Genomic DNA, 20,563 nt, shown 5'->3' with positions numbered 1-20,563 from the left:
TTTCTACCAACATTACATTAATTTTGCTTATATGTATTATGCATGAAAATATGAATTTCATCTACCAGTATAAGTGTGAAATGTAGAATTTGCGTATTTGTGAAAGTGGATGGATTCAAAATTCAAATAATTTTAATGCCCTATAAATTTTCTTTATTTTGAATCATCTTAACTTTAATATTTGACGTACCAGTTTCATAATTTCATAACAAACTTTCTGATATTACAGATATGATGTACCCAGGAGGAGAAAACAAACTCATCCTAATACAAGAGTACACAGCCAACTTTGCCTGTTCGCTCAAATTTCTTTCATTCCCTTTTGACGTTCAAGTGTGCAGCATCTACTTGCGCCTTCCCTCAAGCTACGATGATTTCGTCGACATATCGGACGAAGATAGCCAAGCGACGTTCACTGGGACGCAAGAACTGGCTCTGTTTATGGTGGACAACGTCCAGAAAGGGTCCAAGTGGGGAAATGGTCAGGCACACATACAGTTCGAGTTGCAGTGTCACGGAAACAGCGTCGTTCTGTCTTTCTTCCTGCCATGTTTGATGTTGTTGTTGGTGAGCTGGGGATCCTTGTTCATAAGTTGGGATTCATTTGCCCTTCGGGTGATGCTGTCCTTTGGGACGCTTCCTTTGTTTTACCTCCTTCGCTTGACGCTGATAAGTGGCACGCCCGTGACGATGGCTGTCAAGTTCCTAGACGTGTGGATCTTGATCACTGTCATTATTCTGTTCATGAACGTCCTTGTTCATATCTTCGTTCAAGAAAATGAAGATGATGACTTCTACAATAGAAAAAAGCCCTTATTGATGAGGCCTGCAGGGGGCGCTGTGGTGATCACACCTGAATCCACAAAGTCCTCACAGTTAAAACCTCTCCATTTATATAGAATGATTATCCTCCCAGTGACACTGGTGACTTTCAATGTAATTTTCTGGGCATTGCTATTTATCCTGAGGTGATATCGTGTCGGGGCCGAGTTCACCTGTAGAGCACCTTCCGATTTTATATATAAACATCCGTTATAAGGTTTACATGAAATTCCCTGGCAACGATAGAATATAAGTTTTGTTACTGGTTTCATTGAGCGACAGCTACAGACGAATGAACACCCAGGGATGAGTCTTTTCCATTGTTGATTAAGGCAATTTGCAACGATTATCATTTTACATAAGAACAGGATGCATAAAAATCAATGCAGTTCTGTACGTTTTTTCATCCTAAAACACAATGCACTGTACATATAGTATTGTAAGCACAGAATAGGCGCGCAAAACAAAATTTGAATTTACGGGTGGCAAAGGGGAGCGCTCTGAACACAGTTTTAATTTGCGATTCCGTTTGTTAGTTGAATGTTCTTAAGTAGGTTGGTGTCTGTATATCATAAAATAGAATACAACTGTCATAAATCACGCCGGTATACAGGGCTTTCACAGTACAGTAGTCATGCAGTTAGGACAGTTGACATCGATTCGTGAATGTTTTATCTTTATCCTTCTTAAAATTTCCCCATTTTACAGTTTCATGAAATGGTTTGCAGAAACTCAGCAAACCTTTTGACGATTCTACCTTCATTTTTCATTTTCATCGTCGTGAATGATCTTTCCATTTCCAAGGATTGCATACTGCAGTTGGCTATAGAAGAAGTGGTAAGCAATGGATGAAAAGTATTTGAAAATCAAATTTACTTCTATTAAAAATGTATAATTTTTCATGTGGTTCCTGTGCTTACTTTTTATTAGCAAGGATTGCCGGCTAATTTTAGGCCTAAAATGCACAGAGAGAGAGAGAGATTATTAGTTTGTTTTTGTTTGGATCATTTTGCAGTATTAGTTATAAGATAATAATTGATTTTATGACATATCCTATGAATGTATTTTGAGGTCTACATACACTGTACTTTGTCTTCAGTGAAACAGAAAAACACGAAAATCCATCAACACATTAGTAAATGGTACATATGAATATACGACGATAACCTGAGCGTTTCTAGTTGTTCATATAATCTATGAATAATGAAAGGCTAATGTCTTTTATTTTCACTGAATGTGTGTGTGGCAACGATAGTCTTTCATTAATGAATTCTACCCCTAAAATTTCCGCCGTTTAGCCTGGACCCAGCCTCTTTCGCAGCTGTTCTCCATGTATGGGTGCGTACTGAAGGTATCTTGGTCCAGGCTTCGACTTGGTACAGAATGTCCCAAATGTGTGGGGCTTGCCCTCTCATTCTCTTAATTTACCGTTATCTTTGATTCTCGTAGGGGGATAGTGCACCTCACATGGTGCACTTTAGGCTTCACTAAGGGTCTTCGTAGCATCGCTTCGTACCCTTGCTGCTCTTTCATTCCTTTTCCTGTACTTCCGTTCACATTCTCTTACTTCCATCTGACTTTCCATCCTCTCTAACAACTCCTTGATTGTGCAGCTGCGAGGCTTCCCTCATGGTACACCTTACAAACCTTCTTACTGTCAATTTCCCTTTCAGCCCCGAATGACTTCGTAGGTCCCAGCGCTTGGCGTTTGGCCTAAATTATATGTTCTATTATCTTTGGCTGAATAGGTCCATTAGTATCAGACAAACCCCGTCTTCATATTCTCACACTGAAGGGTCCACTTCATAATGGCGTTACAATTGTAGCAATAGCATTCTTGTATTAAAGATCGTCCGTCATACGTTGACAAATATAAAGGGAAAAGATTGGGTAATCTAAACCTCCTTCCTGACAGAGTCACCGCAGTGGAAAAGTCCTATTTCTGTGTGTTAGTTTTTCATCGTTGGAACTGCATAAACAAAGCAACAGCAAAGCCTTCAAGTAATTACCAGGAACACATTCTAAGCGCTCATGCCTTTTCAGCGCTTGGTGCACCGAATACTGAAAGAGACTAGCGTTGGAGGAAACATAAAGACAACAAAGAATTTAACAAGTTTTCGTTGCAGATTGGGAAGTGCTTCAGAAATTATTTTCGTCAGTTTTTACAGGACAGTAGTGCTCAAAAATGAGAATCTATTTAAATATCTTTATTACCTGATTTTATTTTTTCTTAGAATGTCAGAGTTCCACTCCATTTTCAGGCACCACGCAACGCAAACTTCCTTGACAGCGTCTGCAGTAGTTATTAGAGGTTAAGCCAAAGAAATGTGCATTATTATTATTAGGGAAAGATGACGGTGCTGTGATATGTAAATGTCTTACTAGACCTACTTATGGAAACAGTTATTCTTTTGAATTTGGAATAATGTTTAACTCAAGTTCTTGAAAAATGTATTAAAGCTCAATGTGTTTGTTTACTTCTCTGTCACTTGCACTTTATATGACACATTTCACTATAATCATTATGAAATAAGACAGTTACAAGGTTAAAGTTTATGTTATCAGGTTATCCAGAGCTTTTGCCTACCTGAAAAACCTACATTGGCGGTGAAGAGACAAAATGCCATTTTGGAAATTCGTCAACCCTATTTGTGGTCAGCAGTTTAGTCAACAGGATAAAACCATTTTATATATACTGCAAAATATTCAGGAGGTTTCTAAAAAAAAAAAAGTAAGTTTTGTCAATTGTGTACGGCAATTCAAGTATCTTATTTTATTTGACTGACAACTGTAGTCTAAAAGCTGGAGTGCAGTTTACAAGCTGTGTAGAACCTGAAGCTTTACCCGTCCAATTTATTATTGCAGCATACAAAGTAATATTCACTATACAGTGGTGGAAACTAAGGCATCTTGTATGGGTAATCAGCCTTTGTAAATAAAAGTGTCAAAATATATTTACCGCATTATATACATACATATATATATATATATATATATATATATATATATATATATATATATATATATATATATATATATATATATATATTCTACAATAAATACAAATGCTGTGATTCTTTTTATGTAAATAGGTGGTGTAACTCGAACAAGGTAGGTGCAGTTCCCAAGACCATCCTTCATGTGTTAAACCCGAAGCAAATTTTTCGCTGTTCGCCCCTATGAGTAAACAAGCCTCATATTGATAATGTAATGTTCAAAACAGAACAAAGAAACATAGTTATAGTACAGGGTATTCCAAAACAGTTGCTGCTATCATGCTAAACTGATCAGTGCAAGTTTCCCTACTGGAAGTTCCTACATGTGGTAAATAACATCATAACACTGAACGGTTTCAAGCAAATAGTCCCTTTCTTCTGACCTGTCAGAAGATGTATCTGACTGCATAAGCCTGTCCCATAAATTGAATTACTTTGTTTTCTCAAGTTACGGCTCTGTATTGCTGCTAAATTATAAACATGACTTTTACATCCAGTTCATCTTATTTTTTTTTGTTCCCTGTCATCCCGCGTTAATTCCTAGTTTAATAATAGTAATATTAATAATAATAATGCTCGCGTAAAGTTAGATTTTGCTAGAAAATATTAGTCCTCCCTCCCGTTTACATACTTAAGAATACTTCACGATGGTTAATATTCTCAAAACAATGAAAATATCCCATTCGCCACTGGTTGTAATACTGTCTACGCTAAAACAGTGGAATGATTACAGATACTGCCCTTTGTTCTAGAATCTCAAAGGCTAGAATCACTTTAGAAATACTGTATAAGAAGCAATGAGCAAGTTAAGGTTTTGTGAGTAAACTACCCGATGGCTGTAATAGAAAACGTTGTTATAAGCACGACTATGGTGGATTTGAAATAAATGAAATACGTTACACTCTTTCGACAGTTTATTATTATAAAGCAATAAGAAGTTTCACAGCAAGGTTCTGGGTACCGTAATGTTTTATCTTAAAATAAATTCATTAACTCGTTGCAAATCTGTAAATACCAGTCCGGAGCACAATCACAAGAATAAACCAACAACTTAATCACTTCTTCCAGAGACGTGTCATAAACATAAAATGAAGGTTAAATGCTCTATAACTCGTGTTAGTGTTTTTAACAGTTTACGTAATGTTCCCATAAAATCATATTCAAGTTCAAAAACAAAAAAAGCTAGAAAATCTTAGTCATAGTTTAGGACAAAACAGTTACTCTCAATAGGCTACCATAAGTAAACCATCTCCATCCCCCTGTGCTCCTTCGGTATGATAACATCTTAGCACATGGGTTTTGAAATGTCTTTCTATCAAAAAAACCATTGCCTTAAGCAACTTTATGGTTAGCTCCAAAGTGCTTTGACGGCATTCTGCATTTTCTTTAAAGAGGGAGGCACCAACACACTATTCAGAACTCCGTCTTCACTCAGGATGGTGCTGTGAGGAGGTCTGGCCTCTCCCGTTATCTCTAGGGCTGATTAGTTCCCTTTAAACGGGAGTGTAAGGCTTTGAAGCGACAATGGTTTTTAATGGTGATGTTCACTATTAACAGATATCATGCAAAGATGCTTATACTATGGTAGGTAGAACAGGAGATGATCATATATTGAACAAGAAAAAGAATATCATGTCCTTAGAGCTACACGACCAACCCAAAATACACGAAAGAAGAGCCAGAGTAACACTAGAGAGCCACTTACAAATACGCAGCATCCTTTTATGCTAAGCAGTCACACAAAACCCAGTTTAAGTCCGCATCTTGATATGATCAGGACATGTTTTTTTTAGCTGAACTGGCATTCAGGTCTGTAGTTTCATGATTAAGATTAGCTAAATCGGTTGAATTAGCTAAAATTGATGCCTCAGAGGGCCTCATTGTTGAAAAAGAACCAGTTCATCATAGAATAAAGATCCCAAAGTTGGGTTAGCTTTGTTACGCAAATCAAGATCATTTAAATAGTTAAAAAGTGCTAGATATTTTCCATCACACCACATTCAGATGTTTCTTGTTCGAAGCAGAGGACTGCAGAAGAGGTCCCCCCTCTCTCTCTGTATAGATCTTGGTCGGAGAAGGTGACGTTGAATACAGCAGCAGAAACATTCAGATTTACGAGGATTCTGAGCATGGTACTTACAAGCAGTGACAAGAATTGCACACCAAAACTGGCCTATGCCACACGATACATACTAGGTAAGGAAGTGAAGACTGAAGAAATGTTTCATCCATGAAGATATGATTATCAGTGATGGTTGTGGAATGTATTGATGGTTACTGTAGATCAAACGCAGTGCAGCAAGATGCACTTTGTGTGTCAGTGATTCAGTGTAGAGGATCCAGTTTTGTAGTAAATGTCATGAAGGGTAAAACTTGAGCTGAAACTGAAAGATGTAAATCAAGATGAGGTAAACTGCAAAAGTCAGATTTTTTTTTTTAGGTAAACATACAAAATAAATTAAGACTGCAAACCAAGCAAAACGCAACCTAAGATCTAAAAAATAAAAGGTAAAAAAAGCTAAAAATTATCGAGGATCTTCACACAAGGATGATGTTGCAAAATCTAATTTCTAGAAAACTGTTTATCCATCCAGTATCAAACACCATAGACGATTAAAAAATGAGGTAATTTCATTACAAAAGTGGACCATCATCTTGTGCATTTCATTTTCAAGAGAAAAATGCTTTAGGCTGTATCAGTTTCACTGCAGAAATGCAATCATAATTCTCGTTACAATTCACAAAAAATGCTACATAAATCTACATGATATGTAGTATGTACAATGCGATATTGTTAATAAACTGGTATGAAGTAGGATTCAGGTCACAATCAACATCAAAATCACATTTGACATAATTGCTGGTCTTCATTACTAACAACTTGTTTGCTATATAAAAACTATTCGTACGTCTTAAATTTTATTGCATTACCTTGTATATGAAGCATGTGAATTAGTTCCACTGACTAACCTCTGGTGCGTCTTGCATTACAACCTTCAGAACATATAAATTACATAAAGAATACCCTTCTAAATTCATTAGTATAATTCCTACAACAGAGATGATGCACACTCGCTTTGTACATTGTACGCAATGATAATAATAGTGTAAAATTCAAGTGAAACAAAATACAGCACGTCTTTAAATGCAGGAGCAGAGGATGTCGCATACAATATAATGAGAATGAAGTTCTAATCATCCCCTTTTTCTTGAACCAGCCCAAGAATTTTTCTCATGAGAATCACCCTTGCTCCTCAGCTGCTTTCCTCACTGTCGGATGCGGATTCCAGATCTAGCTCTGAATCAGAGTCAGAATCAGAGCTAGAAAGTTCTTCTTTAAGCTTTTCGAACTTGATCCTGAACAACTTTAGATCTAAGTCTGCAAGCTGTTGCAAAAATCCGTTATTTGGGCGAATTTCTCGACCTAAAAAAAATCAAAATAATGTAAGTTCACATTTTTGCAAAAGTCTCCTAGTTTTAAGCATTTTGTTATTTTTGATGAAATCAAATTGTAAAAACCACACATCCCCCAGAGTCAATTAAAGAATCAAACTCACTTTCTCTCAAAAGCGTCAAGGCTCTCGCTGCAGTCATGTTTCTTTTCAGCATAAGGAAAGCTGCCACAATCGTTGCTGATCTGGACCGACCCTGGCGGCAATGAACCAAAACTACTCCTACAGAGAGGTACAATTTCAAATGATCAAATTAAAGAAACAATTGTTTTCGTCCTTAAAGTTAACCTGTTTTCAATGACTATCTTATCTGTGTAACCGAATTTATGTCAAGTGTAGCCAAGGATACACGAATCGGACCTAAATCATAACATCATTGATTTATCTCAATAACAATTCAGTCTCATTCTTCAGTAAGTGTTCACCCTGACAGTCGCGCAAAACTTCTGATGAACTGCTCTGCCATATAGGAACTAATGTCTTGTGGAAAGGGAAACACCAAACTTATCAAGACAAGTCATTAACATAAAGGGTACAAATCCCCGACTTCGCAAACCCTCTCATTTCGCTGGACAACTTTATGGTTGTTCTAGAGTTTATATTGCTTTCTGGCAACTTTCACTGCATAAAAAATGTTGTGTAAAGAACGCTGTATCCATTGGTGACCAAGGATAGATAGTGTGTGCTGTTTTAATCCTGAGTTGAGCTCCTATGCTTTATAGTTGTTTAGCACCTCCATCTGTTGACTGTTATTGAAATATATAGCCGAAAGTCAACAACTGGAAACTTTTCTACACTTGTAACAGAATTTGGTAGGTTTTTGGTATTTTCAGTATTTTCATATGTAAAGTTGGAGTCATGGTGTGTAAATTATATTTCACGACAGCAAGATTTATTTATTTACTATATAGAACCATATCTTTTCTAGGATGAACGTAATTCTGGACAAGAATTACCTAGAAGGAAGGATTGTTTTCATCAGTTGGAAGTAGTTTAGCCCACCAAGTGACGGCTACTTGGCCTTGTGATATGTGACACTGAAATTATGGTACGTAATCATGTTTTATTACTGTACTGTGCGTACTTTTCCATAGCAAATATTTACATTGATTAGCACAACACTGGAAGGGTATTTTGTTTACCGAGGACAAGTGTGTTATCATGAATGCTTAGGCTACTAGGCCAAATTTCCCTTTAACTCGATCTTAGCCATTCATGTAACATCAACCCACCCCCCCCATTTTTTTTAAGGCTTTTGATATGTTAACACCTCACCAAATTTCACTCCAAGAAATCAGGGAAATATTGTTTCGTTTTTATCTGAGAATCTGATAACTATTTTGATTATCTTAATGTGGAAAGTAAGAATGTTCATATTTGATAAGATCAGAGAGCATATTGACTCTTATAAGTTAATTGTATTTAAAACCTTGATAGCTAGCAAGCAGCCATAATGATCAAGGTAACATCAGTTTATAGATTTACCTTCCATGGATAAGCTTTTGTTGCAGTTGGAACTGCAGTTAGGTTAGTTTTTATGCCTACCATTGAAAGTTATTTTTAAGAAAATAGCTTTAGATTAGAAACTAGGTTTCATAGCGTTATTTGTAAATGAGAGATATCAGTTTATAAATGAAGCAACAGTATGTGATAGAAATATATTTTATAACATTGAGAAACTGCTAGTAACTTAGAATAAAAGAAATGAGTCCATGGAAAAAGTAAATCACTGCCAGTTAGAAGGGTATCGAGGAAAGAAATCTCAAAGACACAATCATTTTCAAATATCATAGAAGCAAGACTGATAGGCATTTTCCAGCACATTGTAGATTAAAGTTACAAACCTCAGTGTAAAGTTTGCTCAGTCCTGCCGAATAGTTGCCTAAAAAGAGGTAAAGGAGAATGTAAAAGAAAACAGACTACTGTATATACATTTGTGACCTGTCAAGAAGCCACCATGTGGTATCATTTCCAGTCTTGAAGTACAGTCATAATTGTAAAGCATACGAGAAATGTTCCCAATGTGGAAGATAAATATAAAGTGTTTTGATGTACAGAAAGGATGATTAAATGTTACAAATAAGGGTATAAAAACAAAGTATTTTGTATGTTCTCCAGTTTTCCCCTTTTTGTTACCCATGTGTATAGAAGTTAGCTATGTATTATTACATATATTATAGCAAGCACATGTAGAGGGTACAAGAAGTGTAGCTAATGTGGACGATGATTATATCATACATTGTGTACTAATAGGATTGCTAGTGTCCATGATATAGATCTCAGAATTGACATATTATAGATTTTCCACTTTTTCCTCTTGTTAATAATTGTTTTTACATTTAATGGGCTACATGTAAGCTAATTTAATGTTCAGTCCTGAAAATATAATGCTTAAAGATGTTAAAAAATTTTGTTCACTGAAAAAATTTTCACTTTTTCATGTGAAGTGTGCACTTTGCTGAGATTGAGAGCCAAAGTAAATTCCACAGCGAAAGAGTTCATTGAACTCTGCGTTCATGTTTCTTTATTTCTCTGCTGGTGTATTCCTGCTCGGCTGCTTTCATATTTTTTGAACCAGTACATAATTGGCAAAAATCATAATTATTTACTCACATTTAGGGAAAAGGTCTTTCCATTTCTAACCTTACAAGTGTCAGGTAAATATAGAATGTGGTTAACTAAATATTTAGTAACTCATTACCTTTTAGGTAATCTTACTTCATCCCAAATGAAGCTAAATATTAATGTCCCAGATGTTTATAGGGAAATACAAACATTGCCCTATTAGAGCAATATTAATTGCACATAACAGCTCTGGTGAAAATGTTTCTGATGAGTTGGGAGACTGGACCTTCAGGTTTTCTATCTTGCCTTCTGGCCCTTATTGCTTAGTCTTATGATCCTTCTGTTGATTTAATCTTCTAACAAGGAGTATGTCTCACAATATTAAATCACAACCAAAAGTCTCTTCACGGTCAGCATCACCGATGTTGAAGGGTGCTAGTGCACCTTCTTTTGCCTCCCATCCCAAGAATCTCTCATAAATGCCTAATGAATTTTTGTCATCTTTTAGTGGTTGTCATTCATTCTCAGCTCTCCCTGTTGTTCTCTGGTCGAGTATTTGGTATTTAATCCCATCCACCATTTTCAGGTAAAGGATATCTCTGAATCTGGTTTTTCAGCCTGTTTCAGAGATAAACAAAAATCAGTTAGTGGTCATTAACTTGCAGTCCAGGGTCAAAGCATATTCTTATATATGTGGAGGAAATGTAATAAATGCAGTGTCGTCATTGCAGACCATCCTCGCATGCCATTGATAAAATGTCTGTCAAAAACTGCCAGTTTGACAGCCAGAAGTGTTACAGGATTGAAACAAATGAAAAAGACCTGTTCCAAAATTAGTAAAACAGGTTTAAGGGCCATGAAAACTTAAAGGTTCATTCGAGCTCTCTTGATACTTGATGCGTAAAAATTTAAAAAATTAACAAATAAAACTGAATACTGAAATAAATAAGACAAGAAATTTAATGAAGACAATGCACACAATCCTTTCATCTACAAATAACAAACTTTTTACAATGAAAAGTTCATTACAAAAACATGCATTGAAATAAAAGGCACCATTACTAACCTCCAGAATTCAGGGCATCGTCGATGAAATTGACTGACTTTTCAAAATGAACGGTGATATTAACAAATGGGAGATCCAAGAGGTCTAGCCCTAAGTAAGTGATTGTAGGACTCTGAAGATATGAAATAGCAGTTCACATAATTCTGTCTAATGACTCTGTGTAACAAACGAATTGCATGCAAACTTACTGCTATGATAAGCTGGAAAAGATAAATTCATGCGTGCTGAATATTATTTCTATATTTCAATGAACATTAGTGTGCCATATTGACTGACAAGCAGTGCTGAGCCAGAGACTTCAGTTTGTCCACTATGTTAACTCAAAACTATATCATTAAGTCCAAGTATTCACAGTGCTAAATAATCATGTAAAAGCAGCTTGTCAACAAGACTGCAAAACTTTAAGTATTATGAGAGAGACTATGCTGTATTAGCAATTAAAATGAATTACAATGGAAAATTGTATTCTCTAATTATTATGGTGTTAATGAATTGAATCCAAAACTTAGAAGTCTCATGCTAATAGTGAAGGTGAAAACAGAAGCAGTTGTAATTGTGTACACGAGACTTAAAAAAAATGAGCAATATTCTGCGTGGACTAAAACTGCTTCTTATGGATTAAGAATAAATGTGAGGCTTTGAGTCATAAGGAACAATAGACTTACAAAGCGAAATATCAATTAGCTTCACGGAGAAAGTGATTAGATCCAAATCTTTATTCAGAACACCTTTACCTCATGAGATATTACCATTGCTCTGGAACATTCTCGGGATACTTAGCAATAATGGGGCACTGAACTGGAGGTAGAATACAGTGATGTACATAATGTAGGGAATTTTTGTACGTTTCAGCATTCACTTCCATAATCATTGGGTAGCGTGTGAAACCTTAAATTTATGTATAATTTTTTAATCATTGTGAGATGTAAGAAATTTCACCTTCAAAGTATGGCTCTGCAGTTTTGTTAGGCCTTGGTTTTCTAGTGATTTCACTTGCATGTGGTGGATTTACCCATATGCAAGAGTTGTAAGTGTTGTAAATAATGATTTACTGCAGACATAAATTTTACACTTAATTTGCTGTAATAAGCATTAAATTACAAGAATTTGCTTATCTTTCTATGTAAAATGGCCTTTTTTGAAGATTCTGATATGCTCAATCTTGTAATATTAGTGTACAGTAAACCGCCCGTATTCGCATTCTCACGATTCGTGGACTCACCAGTTTGTGGATTTTTCTATGGAACATGTACACATTATTCGCGGAAAATTCACTCGTTCATGGTATTTTCCACTAATTACTGTATTTTCATATTTTCATGACTAAATGCACTTTTTGTGATAAAACTATTAAAATACTTAGGTACAAGCATTTTTAGATTTTTTTTTTTTGTGAACTATCAAAATAGGCAGTTCTGAGTGTTTTTCGAGGGTTTTAAGTATTCGCGGATTTTAGCTATTCACGGGTGTTGTGGTAGGCATCCCTCGCGAATATGGGGGGTTTACTAATATTAAAGTAACTCTGCCATTATTCTGTCCTGGTATTGCAGATATCACTTGTAGTTTATCTTCCTTACATAGTTTCGTTCTCTAAGCAATGTAAATGGAAAGTTTATTTTAGTTCAGTCATGGTGTGGGTCAGAATCAATCCCCCTTTGTATGTTGGTGTAGTTTTACAGCTGACTTAGTCATACCTTTCAAGTTATTAATAAACTGAAGGTAGTTTGCTTGACTATTCATTGGGGTGGTACAAATTTAAGAAACACAGGATACATATTTGAAAATAGAAGAATATGTGGGCAGTCCCTGGAAAAAAAAAATTGGATGGATAATGTTGCATGAAAAATACAACAGCAGCAATAATGATAATAATAATATGGTAAGAGCATCAAGGAAATAAATACCCTGATCAAGACTGTAAGGACATGACAGAGTTTGGAATAGAAAAATGTGCCTTGGTCAACATGCAATATACAAAAAGGCAATGTGACAAGGACTGAAGGGATAGAGCTACCAGATGGGAGTAGCATGAAACACATAGATGAGACAGGATACAAATACCTGGGAATAATAGAAAGAGAGGATATAAAATATCAAGAGATGAAGGACACGATCAGGAAAGAATATGCAGAGACTTAAGGCGATACTCAAGTCAAAACTCAACGCCGGAAACATAATGAAAGCCATCAACGCATGGGTAGTACTATTAATCAGATGCAGCGCAGGAGTAGTGGAGAGGACGAAGGCTGAACTCTGCAGCATAGACCAGAAAACTAGGAAACACATGGCTATACACAAAACACTACACCCAAGAGCAAGTACAGACAGACCATACATAATGTGAAAGGAAGGAGGGAGAGGGCTACTAAGTATAGAGGACTACATCAACATCGAGAGCAGAGCACAGGAAATAACTGAAAACCAGTGAAGACGAGTGACTAAGGAGTGCATGGGAAGGACTGATAAAAGTAGATGAAGACCCAGAAATATACAGAGACAGGAGAATGAAAAACAGAGCAGAGGAATGGCACAACAAACCAATGCACGGACAGTACATGAGACAGACTAAAGAACTGGCCAGCAATGAAACCTGCTAATGGCTACAGAGGAGAGAACTCAAGAAGAAAACAGAAAGAATGCTAACAGTAGCACAAGATCAGGCCCTAAGAACCAGATATGTTCAAAGAACAGTAGATGAAATTAACATCTCATCCATATGCAGGAAGTGCAACATGAAAGACAAGACCATAAACCACATAGCAAGCGAGTGTCAGGCGCTTGCGCAGAACCAGTACAAGTTAAGTTAAGTATACTTTAGTTTTACCAGACCACTGAGCTGATTAACAGCTCTCCTAGGGCTGGCCCAAGGGATTAGACTTATTTTACGTGGCTAAGAACCAATTGGTTACTTAGCAACAGGACCTACAGTTTATTGTGGAATCCGAACCACATTATAGCGAGAAATGAATTTCTATCACCAGAAATAAATTCCTCTAACTCTTCATCAGCCGGCCGCGGGAATTGAACTCCGGCCCATCGAATGACAGTCTGAAGCTCAACCGACTCGGCTAACAAAGGGCTGGGAAAAAATAGGCATGATTCAGGGCTAAAGCCATCCACTGGAGCCTGTGCAAGAAACACCAGCTAGCTTGCAGTACGAACACCAACCAGAGGGAGTGATAGAAACGATCAGGCAAAGGTCCTCTGGGACTATGGTATCAGAACAGATAGGGTGATGCGTGCCAATAGACCAGACATGACGTTGATTGACAAAATCAAGAAGAAAGTATTATTCGTTGTCGCAATACCATGGGACACCAGAGTAGATGAGAAAGAAAGAGAAAAAATTGATAAGTATCAAGACCTGAAAATGGAAATAAGAAGGATATGGGATATGCCAGTGGAAATTGTACCCATAATCATAGGAACATTAGGCATGATCCCAAGATCCCTGAAAAGGACTCTGGAAAAACTAGATGCCGAAGCAGCTCCAGGACTCATGCAGAAGAGTGTGCTACTAGAAATGGCACACACAGTGAGAAAAGTGCTGGACTCCTAAGGAGGCAGGATGCAACCCCGAACCCCACATTATGAAAACCACCCAGTCGAATAGGATGACTGTGATAGACAAAAAAATTAATTAATTAATAATAATAATAATAATAATAACAATCATTATTGTTATTACCAAAAGTACACATTCTTTTGGATCAAACAAAAAGGGGGTAGAAGCTTGTCTTGCATGGTTCTAGAGAGCTGAGTACCAGTGTGAAGATAAGTTGTAAAGCCCCAACCACCAGATGACGAACGACCTCTTGAGAATTACAAGACTTTTTCCTAGGGTTGCCAGGTACTCTTTGATACTGGAGCAATTTTAGATTGCTTACTTCCATACTGAATTGTTTCATATTCATAACTCATTCCTCAGTATCTTCATATTGTATTTCCATTGCCACATGACAGGCCATGCCAGATCTTTTGATTTTATTTCATTTCTTCTACAATGCAGAAAGCTCTTATACAAATAAATTACAGAGCCTAGTGCCTATTGTGACTAAGAAAAGTAAGCCTGTGGCTCTAGTTATAAGGAGTGGATAGACCCACAGGTTTTTCAAGTAATTCTCAGCACTGTATTTATACCTCAGTTTTTAATATAGGCTACATGAGAGCACTTAACCTCTGCCTTCTCCAATTGTTCCTCTGCTTTTCTTATAAGTTGGGGCTTTGCGTACCGTAACGATGTTACTGTATAGACTGAGATGTTCACTCTCCTTTCTGATATTATTCTGTGGCTAAAACTGCTCTTTACAATTTCTGCTTTTATTATCTACTTTTGTGTTTTGTGGTGGGTTTTTGCTATTTTCTCATTCTCCAAGTGTGGCTCAGTTCTAACCACACAGACGTGGTAGGTAATGAGGCTATAGCCTTTTATGTTGCTAACTAGATGAAACAGTGCTCAACTCCTTTGATATGTTCATAATTATTATGACTATACACTTGATATTGTTGACTCTTTCTAAATCACTAATGATGCCCTCTTCAACACAACCTTATCCCCTCTTGGATCTTCTTCCCATTCCCTAGATATAAAGCTAGCTGCTGCACTTTTAGAGTTCCCACTTAGCTAACTTTTGATCCTTTCTGCTGGAGTTCCCATGAGGGGACTTTGTTGCTTTAGTTATCTGCTCTATGAGGGGAATGAGCCTTATTTTGGCAATTTGAGCATATTTTTCCTTCTGTGGTAAAACTTACCCCTTCTGACCCATGGTTTGACTGCACCTGGCCCTCAGTGAACCAATTGAGAGAGGAGTCAGATCTGTGATCATTGAATCTCCTCTGCTACAGGTTTATTGAGCTCCTCTCCATCCCAAGCGTAATGGTTAAGTTTGAGGATTGACAATTGAGACAACAGTGGGTCATGAAGATTTTGTCTGACTTCCCAGAATTATAGCAGTCCTAAGGCCCTCTTGACATACTACATACCACAAGGAGAGACACTATGAGTTCATGGCTTGTGATTATCTCTTCAGGCAAGATCATTCGTTAGGAAAACTAACCCAGAAACGCCACCTACCCATCCCCGACATTCTTTGACATTATTAGTTGGCAGTCACAGATGCTTCCGTTTATTATAGAAGACTGGAGGGCTAGTCGTCCCATCTCTTCTTAGCCTGGTTGCAATAACGATGTTCATTTACTACTTAGCATCCGTACAACCCACCACCGTAATGGCTGTTCTTTATACCTTGTGCTGTAAATTGATTTTATTTTCCTGTAGTTCCATTGCTCCTTCAACCTAATCCGGTTAAAAGAGTTTTTGCTTTCCCTTAAGTAGCCATCAGATACACTGACAGATGTGGAACTTAAAGTTTTAGGAAACAGTTAATTTTAACATTAATAACATGTCTGTCCATGCACTACTAACTGGTCAGATGGTTAACAATTATATATGTGATCCTCACAATCATTCAAGACTGTTATTCCATATCAACTTAAGGAATGAGGGTTAGGTCATGTTGAATGAGTTAAAAGAATTCATAGTTCGTGCACATCATTCACTACCCTAAAACTTCTTGAGGTTTTTACCATGTTAGTATATACTTCTTATGATTAGAGATAGCCAGAGTTATATCTGGTATTGTTTATGGAGAAAATTTTTGCTGAAAACAGTTTCCTGTAAGTCTCAGCTAGTAGGATTAATTGGACTTGTTGTCATAGTATCTTGATTCATGTGAGCAAATATAACATTCAAGTTCAATGTCAATCCAGCATTAGATATATTAATGGCATTTTACTTTTGTATTGAATATATATACAGTTTTTGGTTTGGGTGTTACTTGGGATTCAGTGTCTCTGTAGGATCTGTGGTGTGGAGTCTTAATGGATCACAGCAATTCACATCTAGGTTAAAGGTCTTAAACTTGAATCCCACATAATGTAGATGAAAATTTAGTGATTGATTTACTAAGAATTTGCTTTAAAATCTATTAATGATTATTCACATATGTGCACTTACTCATACAAAAGCTAGCTTTATATGAGAATTGATTAATCATAGTATTACAAAAATGTATCGGTGCTATCTTCAATAATCTCATTTTTAGCGTTAGCAAAGCAAAAGGCAAAATCCAGCAGAGACTTCTGTGTTTGTAGATAAGAAAATGCCATACTAATAGCATTCCCACTACAGATAAACTGCCATCTTTAATATGCAGGAGTTAATCTGTTAAATTAAAAGTAATATTACATAATACGAGCTACCACTAAACTCTGTACAGTACATGAATTGTCAGGATACTAACTTTGTAAAAGTCTGGTCCAGTTTTCACACGAGCTGGTCCCCCTGTGTTGTCTGCAGCATTTAGGATATGTGTGATGCCATGACGTAGCAAGTATTGTTCATTCATTGCTGCATCACTTGAAAAAGATAAAAAATAAAAGAAACTTTTCACATAAGATATATAAATAACTACAGTAAATAATTTTAAATAGAATGTTCAGACAGTCAGGAAGTTTGTTGATGTATTCCACTTTACCTTAAAGTTCTGCAGGCTGGCAAAAAAAAGTTTTTACGAAAGGAAATATTAATTTTTTCATGAGAGCATTTACATTATTCCCTTATTATTTTTAGCTTATAATATTACTATTTTTTGTACTCTTCTTATGGCTTACTAGTTGCAAGAGTGAAGAACACCGTGATTCTAGAGATTGATTGTTTTCTCGTACAGTTTTTACTTCATACAGGGTTAATGTCATCATTGCACCTCACATGGTGCACTGAAGGCATTACTTAAGGTTCTTTGCAGTGTCCCTTTGTCCCCTAACTGTAACCTCTTTCATTCCTTTTACTGCGTCTCTGTTCATATTGTCTTTCTTCCATCTTATTTTCCACTCTCTTCTAACAATTGTTTCATTGTGCAACTGCAAGATTTCCCCTGTTACACCTTTAAAACCTTTTACTCTCAGTGTTTCCCTTTCAGCGCTGAATGGCCTCTTAGATCCCAGTGCTTGGCCTTGGGCCCAAATTTTGTATTTCAAGTCATACAGCTTCTAAAAGATTTTCCGTCTCCTAACAGTTTATTGATAGTGCAGCTGCGAGGTTTACCTCCTGTTACACCTTTCAAACTTCAAACCTTTTTACTGTCAATTTCCATTTCAGCGCTGAGTGACCTCATGTGCCCAGCGCTTGGCCTTTGGTCCAAATGTATAATCCAAGTCATACAGCTTTTAAAGGATTTTCCCTCTCTTAACAATAATGCAACTGCGAGGTTTTCCTCCTGCTAGACCTTTCACACCTTTTTACTGTCAATTTCCGTTTCAGCGCTGAATGACCTCATAGGTCATAGCACTTGGCCTTTGACCTAAATTATATATTCTATTCTATTCTAAAAGATTTTGATATTGGGGATCTAGTGACTGTTGACTTGATTCTTTTATAATTTTTCGGCACGGTAGAAAACTAAAATGGATAAAAAATTCTTAAGTTTTTGGCATGATAGAAAACTAAAATGGGTAAAAAGTCTGGAAAAAAGCTCGAAATATAGGAATAGTACCATAGATTCCTTGACATTTGGAGCAATAAAGTGGAAAACTGCTGTTCAGAAGTAATTAGCTTACTAGTTATGGTCATACATAATTCAAAACTCAAGCAGTTTAAAAGTTATTTTCTTCAAGGTATAATATGTGCAATGTTGAAAGAATTTTAAACGTAAGTTAGAATATAGCTATTATGCTATTTCAAAAGTCTGCTGCTAACAAATTTTATTTAACAGTTTTTCCACTTACTACTGTACAAATGAATTTTCCTCGGTCAAAACGAACTACCTACAAGAAATCTAAAGGAATTTTTTTTTTTCATGGAAACATATCTGTTGCTTCGTTAACACATTATGCCTGGTCGAGGAGTGTAACTCAGGCTCTTAATATTGAAGGATAGAGCAAAAGGTGATCAGCCAAAAAAAGGCATGCGATCATACTGTGACCTTGATTAAAAAACATGCAACTTGCAACCCTTCTTGATGCTATAGACGCTGTAATAAAACTGTTCTTGTATCAGATCTATTTAGGAAGACTGTCTCGGTCTCAATAGAAGTTTCTGTGAAGTGTGAGTTTTATTTTGAGAGCCTGAGGAAGTTCGAATTTTCAGTATGGTAAGATATGGCTGACGTGAGTAGTGTAGCTGCAAGGCCTCTGACTGATATCTTTTAAGAGCTGAAATCAAAGTTTCTCTGGGAATAAGAAGACCTTTGCCAAGTTAAGCATAGTAGCAGAGACTGAAGTGAAACTCATCTATGAAGATTAATGGCCTCTTTGTAAGTCCAGACTTAATCTCTCAGTGAGTCTTGAGAGTTTGCTTGATGATAACTCGAAAAAAAATCCATTTTTTGCAGATATTGCTGTATAACCTACAGATGTGAAGGCAAAGCCAGTGCTGCAGTGGGGCAAATGTAAGAGTTTGGGTCACATTGTTAGCTCTTTCTTTACGTCAGTGAGCAGATTCGAGATGTACAGCTCACTTCTGTTGTGGACATAAAATGAGTTTAAACTTTTTAATGACAAGAAACCCAGTACTGTAAGTACTCACAACCGACTGGGCAGGGGAAGCATACTCTAACACAATTTAAGGAATTAGCACAACTTTACTTCATACTGATGGCTGTAGATGAGGTGAAAAGTGAGCAGATAGCTGTGTATGGGAAAAAAGGCCACATTGATGGAAAGATTTGCTAAGCTCATTTGCTATTACTCTTTCTTTTTCGTTATTAAGGAGATAAAAGAGAATCCTCAGAACAAATTCATGCAGTCTATGATGTGGTTCACAATTTCCTGAGTTATGTGAGTATGGTCAAATTATCTTAATATCATTACCGCTGTCCTTCCCGTCGGGATGACTTGTGTCATAATTCTAACTGATTAATGCAAAGATCTGCCTCTTGGCACCAGGGCCTTGTTTGTATCCATCATGTTACAAAGATGCACTCCAAACCCCTTCGGGGTTTTGGGGATGGGTGGCTTGAAATTGAATGAAAAGGTAATCCTAGTTACTGTAAAGTCCATGTGACATATCAGTGTGGAGGTTTGACGTGTCCTTTCACCACTGAAACTGTACTGTACCTGGCAATGCTTTGCCAGCTCTGTCTCATGAAACTTATTGCTGTTGAAGACCAAGGCTGTGAAAACACCAGTCTCAATGTGCACTGACCACTGACGTAGGCATGTGTAATGTGAAGTAGACGTTACACTCTTCAGTGTTATTAACTACTCCATCTATCAGTTCAGGTTTTTGCTTCCTTAGACCGAACTTTATCAAGTTATAGGGTTTTCCTGTGATTTTGCAAGTCATAATGTACCATGATTGCTTGTATTTAGAAATATCTAAATAGAAAACAAGAAAATCCTTGCTTCCAACAATGAAGGACCAAAATAATATTCAAAACAAAGTTTTCAAGTTCCTTTTGTGAAAACCAAATGACTTGTCAAAGAACTTACCAGTCTCCCAAATAAAGTTTGGGATATACTTCATCCATATCAGCCCCATCAGTGAAACGGGAGACATGTTGTCGCATCTCCGGTATTATACGAAATCTTGGTTCTACTGTTGTAACGATGTCTCGCAATTCATCAAAATCTGGGAGCAGAGGAAAAGAAGTGTAATGTTTGTA

At 36.7% G+C, this 20,563-nt stretch overlaps 3 protein-coding genes across 5 annotated transcripts in view; 2 read left to right on the top strand and 1 right to left on the bottom strand.

Moving 5' to 3' along the window:
• LOC136843351 (uncharacterized) overlaps positions 1–3,801 on the top strand; it is a 35,903-nt gene extending 32,102 nt beyond the window's left edge. Inside the window, exon 8 of the mRNA XM_067111656.1 lies at positions 230–3,801. Coding sequence (XP_066967757.1) covers positions 230–972 — 743 coding nt within the window. The 3' untranslated portion in view covers positions 973–3,801. The remainder of the gene's footprint in view (positions 1–229) is intronic.
• A 918-nt stretch (positions 3,802–4,719) lies between these two features.
• LOC136843350 (dual specificity protein phosphatase 3) overlaps positions 4,720–20,563 on the bottom strand; it is a 52,184-nt gene continuing 36,340 nt past the window's right edge. For both annotated transcript variants that reach the window (XM_067111648.1, XM_067111649.1), the window contains exons 3-7: positions 20,391–20,529; positions 17,204–17,318; positions 10,902–11,013; positions 7,376–7,492; positions 4,720–7,242 (exon numbers count right to left, since the gene is read on the bottom strand). In XM_067111648.1, coding sequence (XP_066967749.1) covers positions 7,073–7,242; positions 7,376–7,492; positions 10,902–11,013; positions 17,204–17,318; positions 20,391–20,529 — 653 coding nt within the window. In that variant the 3' untranslated portion in view covers positions 4,720–7,072. The remainder of the gene's footprint in view (positions 7,243–7,375; positions 7,493–10,901; positions 11,014–17,203; positions 17,319–20,390; positions 20,530–20,563) is intronic.
• The window catches only part of LOC136843348 (recQ-mediated genome instability protein 1-like), a 96,297-nt gene continuing 83,105 nt past the window's right edge, over positions 7,372–20,563 (top strand). Inside the window, exons 1-2 of one of the 2 annotated variants that reach the window (XM_067111646.1) lie at positions 7,372–7,502; positions 8,199–8,318. In XM_067111646.1, coding sequence (XP_066967747.1) covers positions 8,316–8,318 — 3 coding nt within the window. In that variant the 5' untranslated portion in view covers positions 7,372–7,502; positions 8,199–8,315. Of the gene's footprint in view, positions 7,503–7,682; positions 8,083–8,198; positions 8,319–20,563 lie in introns of those variants that run through there. The other variant, XM_067111647.1, reaches the window with a different exon arrangement.

The sequence above is a fragment of the Macrobrachium rosenbergii genome, chromosome 11, assembly GCF_040412425.1.
Source record: "Macrobrachium rosenbergii isolate ZJJX-2024 chromosome 11, ASM4041242v1, whole genome shotgun sequence".
Lineage (NCBI taxonomy): Eukaryota > Metazoa > Arthropoda > Malacostraca > Decapoda > Palaemonidae > Macrobrachium > Macrobrachium rosenbergii.
Note: the sequence above shows the minus strand (reverse complement) of the source record. Positions and strands in the feature narration are given on the sequence as shown.